Source organism: Octodon degus, unplaced genomic scaffold, assembly GCF_000260255.1.
Source record: "Octodon degus isolate 3935 unplaced genomic scaffold, OctDeg1.0 scaffold00020, whole genome shotgun sequence".
Taxonomy (NCBI): domain Eukaryota; kingdom Metazoa; phylum Chordata; class Mammalia; order Rodentia; family Octodontidae; genus Octodon; species Octodon degus.
This window is the reverse complement of record NW_004524596.1, coordinates 7764469-7772798: the sequence shown is the minus strand read 5'-3', so window position 1 is coordinate 7772798 and position 8330 is coordinate 7764469. Positions and strand designations below refer to the sequence as shown.

The 8330-nt window shown below is 43.3% G+C and overlaps 1 protein-coding gene across 1 annotated transcript in view; it reads right to left on the bottom strand.

Moving 5' to 3' along the window:
* Window positions 1–8330, bottom strand: part of Arhgef33 (Rho guanine nucleotide exchange factor 33) — a 92090-nt gene that overhangs the window by 60682 nt on the left and 23078 nt on the right. Inside the window, exons 2-3 of the mRNA XM_012513920.2 lie at window positions 7673–7782; window positions 5733–5782 (exon numbers count right to left, since the gene is read on the bottom strand). Of these exons, the coding sequence (XP_012369374.2) occupies window positions 5733–5782; window positions 7673–7697 (75 nt within the window). The 5' untranslated portion in view covers window positions 7698–7782. The remainder of the gene's footprint in view (window positions 1–5732; window positions 5783–7672; window positions 7783–8330) is intronic.

The following is an 8330-nucleotide window of genomic DNA, read 5'->3' as shown; positions in this document are numbered from 1 at the left end:
TCTTTCTCTCTCTCTCTCTCTCTCTCTCTCTCTCTCTCTCTCTCTCTCTCTCTCGCACAGGGTCTACAGGGTCTCACTACGTAGATCAGGCTCGTAGTGATCCTCCTGTGTTTAGCCTCCCAAGCGCTGGGATTACGGGTGCGCGCCACCACGCCCAGTCTCAATCGCAGTCTCAGCGCGCCCCGGGGGCGGGACCAGCACCAGCACCGCACGCCAGGGATCGAAGCCCGGTCCTTGCGTCTGCCTAAGCAGGCGTCCATCTATTTCTTTGCCTGATGTCACTACCGCTTCATAAACAGCTTCACAGCCAGTGCCAAGCCAGTAAAAGCCAGGGCTCACACGCTGCCACGACAGGTCACTTTTAAGATGCCCGAGAGCTTACTCTCTCCAGCTGTCACACCGGGGTTTTCCACAACATCACCACCACCGCCTCGAGAGTGGAACATCCCTGGAGGATGCGGTCGTCGCGTCTGCTTTCTGCTCTCTTCGGTTTTCCTGTCTCACAGCCCACGGCCCACCCCGGGGGTTAGAAACGGGAGTCTACCTTGTACTCCAGCGAGTTGAACACGTTCCTCATCTCGTTGATTTTCTCATGGAGTTGCTCTAGAGAGGTTACGATCCCTCCATCCTGCCGCTGAAGCCGGGCTCCCACCGGAGGCAGGTTCAGGGAAGACTTGTACTTCAGAGCCTAGGGTACCACAGAGGGCAGCTTAGGCTCAGAGAAAGGGGGGAGAGGACCCCGAATTCTTCCTAGTTCCTGCTCTTAAGTGCTGCTTCTCAATTTTCTTTCCTTTCTTGGCTTCTTAACTCTTCTTAAGGTGAATTTTAGGCAGCGTCTTCCAATTTTTTTTTTTTTTTTTCCAACAAAGATCTTTCCTTCAGGCCTCAAGCTAAATGCTTCATGAATTCCGACTTTTTTTTTTTTTTTTAATACAGACTTCTCATTCCTTTCTGCCACATTACCTAAGTCAGGAGGCTACTGGGGCAGATCCAGGGGTCCCTGTGCCTTGGGAACTCTGCAAAGCCAGGCATGTCAAGGTCTGGGAAACTTCCACAGGGCTCGGCGGCACATTCCTACAACACCTGATTGTGCAAGAGTAAAACTGCAGCTGTGGAGCCGCACGCGGCAGCGAGGGGCTGGGGAATTGCTTTGGGTTTTCCTCGGGACCAAAGTCACTGCAGGTGAAACCTGTTTTTTGCCACCTTCCATCTTCAACTTTAGATCTCTTTTCTTATCCCCAGAAAGGACATGATTTCTTCCTGCACAAAGTGGGCAGGAAGTAATTTGAAGGTCAAGAGTAAATTTCTTAACTTATTCCCTGCAGAACCCGACCATTAAAGTCATCCTTACAGGCCCCTAGTCAAGCTGATGTACATCGTGGTGTGTTAAAAATCGATCTTCATACGGCACAGGCCTTCTGCCTTCTCTAGTGTCGGAAGAGCATCCCACAACGGCAAGAGGAACTGAGGCTCACCCAGGACTTAACAAACCGTAGAAAACCTTCCCTGGCAGCCTGGTTGATGAAACCTATGACTGTAGGACTGGTTCCCAGAGCTTTGCACTTTGATGTCCTTTTGGCATATAACTTATTTCTTAAATTATTTTGTTGCAGAGAAAAGTAAAGAAAAATGGAGACTCACTCCAAGTCTTGTTATTTCATTATAATCATTAACATTCACATTTTCTTATAGTTACATGCATTTATCTATTTATTTATTTACAGTACCAGGGATTGAACTTGGAACTTGCGCTTGCCAGGCAGGCCCTTATGCTGCTGAACTATCTGCCCAGCCTATAGTTATATGCATTTAAATGGGGATATTTATATAGCTGAGATCACACTACAGACATTTTGATTATGCCCCTCATCTTTTTTGCTTTTTTTTTTTTTTTTTTTTTGGCTTGTGCTTGCCAGGTAGGCGCTTATGATGCTAAGCTATCTCCCCAGCCCCCCAGCTGCCTTTTTTAAGCTCCTTCAAAATTTTTCTAGTATCTCTCTTAAGGCGTATGTATTTTATCATGTGGCATATTTCAGAGTTTATGTACCTAGTCACTTGACTGAAAATTTGTAATTTTTCATGATTATAAATAATGCTGTCATGTCATGCTTTTTATGTAAACTTTGTGCGTATTTTAATTTCCTAAGAATAAATTCTGAGATGTAATTAGTATGAGTCAGAGATATTAGGTGAAATTGAACCCAAAAGAAAATCTATATCGAAGGGAGACAAACTATTAAATGAATTAATAATTATAGAATTATATTTGACCAGAGGGTGGATTGCATATTCTTGGAAACATTCTGAATTTCATGTAGTGTCCTAAGTCTGTGGATTTATAAAAATGTGTTTCCTTTAATGTAAGTGATAAAAATGGAGAAAAATGCAATGCTCACTCTGCCAAGGGTAACGATGAGCAAAGACTGCGTGTTCTTTGCCCTTTTTAATGTGGTGCTGGGATTTTCCACTATATATCACTGACTCTTTGAAATGTTTGTTGGAAGTATCTTTCCAAGTTTGGTATTTGCCTTTGAATTTGCTCAAAATATTTTGTTTAAAAAATGTAAATTATGATGTGGATGGCCTCTCGGGCCCTTTTCGTTGTTCTTGTGGTGCTTTTTTAGACATTTCCTATAGAGGCAAAATAAATACTTATTCTAAAATTTGGGGTGGGGGTTGTACTTAATTTCTGGTTTGTTTGTTTGTTTGTTTGTTTGTTTTGTTTTTTGTTTTTGGTGGAACCAAGGATTGAACTCAAGCCCTTGCACTTGCCAGGCAAGTGCTTATTCTACTGAGCCATCTCCCCGGGCCATGTATTTAATCTTTGAACAAACTCTTTGGACCTTGAGAGCTTGTTTGAAGGTTCTAGCAGGGGAGCACAGCTACTCATATAACCCTGACCGAGAAACAGTCCTCCTCTATCAGGGGTGGTTGTCCTCTTTGACCAAGCACACAGCTTCGGGAGGGATGCACCTGGATCATTGAGGGAGGGAGAGGGCACCCTCCTAGCCAGCCAGATCTGCCGAATCAACCCTGGCGATCAATGGGGTGACAGATGTCACAGCCTGATCGCCCTCACATCCTGAACAAACTCTTTGGATCTCTTCTTTCTTCCCTACAAACCAGTTTCCCCAATATTATTTACCATCATGTATTGAATGACTGAGATCTCTTGGCTCAAAGCAATAGGCACATCTTGGGGGTTTTCATTCATTCAAATGGTACTTATCAAATATGTAGTATATCCCAAGCACTGTACTTTATGTCCAGAATACAACAAAGAGCAAAGTAGACTAAATCCCTGCCCTTAGAGCGTACAGTCTAGATGAGGAGACAGACACTTTTTAAAACTCAAAAACAAAGTCTTAACTTTTATATATGACATCAGGTAGGATTAGGATCTATCAAAAATATGGAAACAATTATAGAAATTTCATATATTGCTTCAGATATTGTCCCTTCTACTATAGAGTGTATTCTTTTATAATTGACTCCTCTGCACTTCCCTCCTTACTCCTCTTCCTCTTCTTTTTCAGTTCCCTTCTTCTTTCAGTTACACGTTGCTTGGAGTAAACACACTTAGGAAGTATTCTTTTTATTTTAATTTTTATTTATTGGATACAGGGTCTCACTACACAGTTCAGACTCATAGTGATCCTCCTGTCTTAGCCTCTCCAGAGCTGGGATTACAGGTTTGTGCCACCATGCCTATGTTTTACAGCCAGCACTGAGTGCCCCGGCTTCCTGGACAGGCATGGCATGGGATACTGGGTTCGAACTCAGGTCCTTGCACTTGCCAAGCATGCACTTAGACCACTGAGCTATCTCCCCAGCCCCTAGGAAGTATGGGTCAACATAGCATCCCTGAGGTCATATAGATCAGCCTCACTTTCGCTGCATCTTGTATTCCACTGTGGACAGATGTACTTGGGTTTGTGGTACAGTAAGAAGACAAGGCCATCCCCACTGTAGCTATATTTAACCAACGTCCAGGGAGTGACCTGCATAAAAGCTTAATAGATTTTAACTCATACCTGAGTTTAAAGAGGTCCTCATACTCATGCAAGCGCCACACACTGTTCAGACACGAGCAGCGGGAAAGTGGGTAAAGGAGCATTTAGAGATCTTGGACCAGTACGAGGGAAGTCCCGTCCCTACCTCCGGCCTCTGCTCACGACATCCTCCTACCTGAAAAGACCTTCCTCCTAGCTACTTGTCAAATGCTCGGTTTGTCCCTAGTTTGCCTGCTTCACGTCTTCTAATCAGTCCTAATTCATCTCTTCCCCATAGAATTATGTCAATGCTTTCATTACATTTTTTTCAACAGTCTACCTGTATGAACACACATGTGCTTTCTAGGTTGTGGACACTTAACAACCAATGAGAATATGTGTTTCATTTTTTAAAGCTCCCGTTAGTCTTAGCAGTAGAGTTTGCACATGGTAACTACTCAATGAATCTGAATTAATTTGAAATGAGGCTGTTTCCTCCACGCCTCTCACTGCTGACCTAAGTCAGGATCAACACGGTTAAAATGTTTTCGTAATCCTGTACTGCTTTGCCCTAACTGGGCGCACAGCAACGAACTCCTGAACAGTATTTATGTAAACTACTTGGTATTTTCATTTTACTGTTGCGTTAACTCAACTGCTCTAAATACCATTCCCCTAAACTATCTGCTTCTCTGGACACCTATATTTCTACCTGAAAAGTTGCTGTTTTCCTTAGAACCAAGTTAGAAGGGCTGGGCGGGTCAGATAGCTCAGTGGAATAAAGCCCCGTCTTAGGCAGGCGCAGGGACCAGCATTCAATCCTGGGCATGCCATGCTGGCCCCACCACTGGGGCATGCTGAGAGGGTGACTAAGTTTGGGCGTGGTGTCGCACACTTGTAATCCCAGCACTTGGGAGGCTGAAAACAGGAGAATCACTATGAATCCAATCTGTGTAGTGAGATCCTGTAGACCCTGCACTAAATACATTTTTTTTTTTAAAATGCATGTCTTTCAAATTAGAAAGGCCTTTTTCTCAATCACCAACCATGCTCTGTCATTTCTGTCTTCTTTCTCATGTGTTCCCAATAACATTATCGCAAATCTAGAGAGGAAGGTGGGTTTCCCTAACCCAAGATGTTTTAACATTACAAATTACATCAGAATAAACTTCTGTGATATAAGCACTGAACTTTAAGCATTTAGCTGGAAGATAGAAGTCCAATAAATTCTATTAACAGGGATGCAACAGCTTGATGAAACTCTGTTGAGAAGATGTTCTGCAGAACTTTTATCTTCCTTATAAATCAAATTATCCCTAGTGTGTAAAATGAGCTTACCTTTTAATGTCACCATATTTGAGCATTTGTGTCACCATATTGGAGCACTTAATAACCTCTTTTCAATTCTCAATTCTCCCTGCTAAAATAGGATACTAAGGAAAACAGCTTGCTCTCTTCTTTCCAATGCAAGTGTTCATGCATGGTGTAACGCAGAGGGTAAGCACAGCAGAGAGGGGTGGGGCGGTGCGGGTGGGGCGGGGCTGGGGCAGTGGAACTGCACTTCATGGGTGGAGAAACTCGTCCTCCAATAATCAGCTCTCTCTAGGTCGCACACTCTTGATAAGCAAATGAATGAGATGGTGAACGAGAAAGCATATGTGAGTGTCAAAAATCTCTGTATGTAAAGGACGGTCCCACTACGGCACATGGGAGCATTCAAAAGCATCTAGTTGTCTTTACCTGGTAAATCTGTGTGGAAGGATTATTCACCGGCATATGTTCATTCTCTCCTGCAGGGAGAAAAGGCCTTGTTCAATCATGACAATGCACTTTGTTCTTCTCCTGTCCTCATAAGATACATGCAGGGAATAAGAGAGCTTACAGAGGTCTCTACCTCTGCATCTAGAAACCAGTGATTCAAGGACAAACCATAAGCTGGTGTAGGTAGTTTTTGTGTCTATGACGTATCCTAATATCTAAACCATAACTATCTTCTAGAAGAAATCATGTAGTAAACTAATTCATATAGTAGAAAACCATGTTCTATCACAGTGGGGAAGCTTCCCAACTAAACTATGTGATTAGGGGTCAGTAAGTAGTCAGAACAGAATGCCCAAGGGTCTCCATGCTATTCTGGGGCTAAGTAAGGTTTACTTGAAAGAACAGTTCTATAGACAGGAAGGATGCTTTTCTCTAGGTACCTGTCTAGTTGTCACCTACTGACCTCAGAAGGCCTGCATAAAGGACCTCTTGCTTCTCATGTGTTTCATCCATTCCCAACTTCTGAATTCAGACCTATTACTGCTGAGATCAGCTAAGGGAATGTGGCTGAGAATTGTCAGTGGAAAGGTTCTTGGATGGAGACAGAAAGCAAATAGTATTATCAACACTAGAGGCTGGAGAACACAGGGGAAGGATTAGGTGGTAAAAATCATTTGCAACCTAAGGAGACAAGAAGGTTAAATGTTCCTTTCAGAGCCATATTTTCAAATTTTTTAAAAATTTTTATTTGATACAAAGTCTTGCTATGTAGGTCAGACTATAGTGATCCTTCTGTCTCAGCCTCCCCAGTGCTGGGATTACAGGCCTGTGCCACCATGCCCAGTTTCAGGGTCAGTGTGCCTGGGGTTCTGGGGATTGAACTCGGGTCCTTGCACTTGCCAGGCAGGCACTTAGACCACCGCACTATCTCCCCAGCCCTCAGGACCATATTGATTGGCCATGAAAATGAGCAACCTCTGTTCATTGCTCATCCATCACTGTCTACCTGATGATTATGTCACATATATGAGTCCACCAGCTTATAGGTGAAACCCATGGTTGCAACACGTGACTTTATAGCTGGGTATACTGTCCTTGGACATGCTGATATAGAAAACCCTTCCTTAGAAGAAGCAGTCACAGTGTGTTAACTTCATAAATATTAATCTCAGCCCAGAACTTATCCTCACAGAGGGCTGTCCTATAAAAGACAGATAATTTGAGATCACCAAAACTCCCCCACAAACTTGAGTAAGGAACATGCAGCCCATTTTAATCTATGTCCCAACACCCTGATATAACAGCAAAAACCATGACTTGGGAACACGGGCCAGGATCCCAGACCTAATTTTAATACTTTGTCATTGTAGCCTGACTTCTCTGTGACTGCTCTCCCACCTGTAGATTGGACATGATACTAGAACCTGCTCTTAAGTGATTGGTCCTATATGGTACAGATGAAAAGAGAAACACTTACTCTTCTAGGCTAGCTTAGAAGGTGTCGTATGTTTATTAGTTAAATCTGTATCTTTTGGGGTACTGGGGATTGAACCAAGGGCCTTCACCCTGAGTTAAATCTCCAGTTCAGTCCATCTACTCATGCATTTATTAATTTCATTTAGTTTGGTTCAAGATAGGGTCTGGCTAGGTCACTAAGTTGCCCAGGATGACCTCAACATGCTGTTCCTCCTACCTCAGCCTCCCAGTTTGGGGATTCCAGGTGTGCACTACCACACCCAGCTTCAACCTGTCTCCCAAACTTCTTCTCAGTGTGCTGTTCTGTGGTTGTCCTAAAGTTACTGCTGGGAAACATAACTAATATGATGACGAAGAAACTGTCTTGAGACAATGGCAAGATGAGCCTAAAACCTACATTTCTTCAATCCTGGGCACTCAAGTAAGACATGAAGAAATCTCACCTTGCTTTGTTTTGGTTTTTTCCATGGTGCCTGTTGCTTCTTGCCTCCCACTTATTCTTCAACATTGCATCATTGTTGTCCTGGATCAGGCCACCACCCCTTCCCTGCACCTGGCAATTGAAGTCAAGAATAAATGATAGCAGGCAGAACTGGAGAAGGGGTTGATCTAGCTTGATGTGTTAACTATTTTTTTTTTCTTTTGAGATAGAGTCTTGCTATTTAGTTCCAGTGGATCTTGAACTCACTGTGTAGCCCATGTTGGCCACAGTATTGCTGTGAATCTCCTGTCTCAGCTCCAGGCATGTACCACCATGGCTGGCCATATATATTAACTTTAAGGAACTGAACACAGATTTAGGGTTATGCACTTTCACAAGAATGAGAAATACTAAACTGAGCGAATGTTTAGCTTAAAGATAACTATCATTTTGGAAATGATAACTGTCATTTTCTCTAGGGCTGGCCTGATAGCTCAGCGGACTAAAGTGCCTGCTTAGTCAGAGTGCAGGGACTGAGGTTTGATCCCCAGTGTGCTGTGCTGCTGCCCCCCTCAGGGGTGGCTGTAGGCTCTGTCCTAAATGTAAGAAAATTTACATTTTCTCTTGGGTCAAACTAATTCCTTTAGGCTTAATGGTTTTATTAGCAGGATATATATATA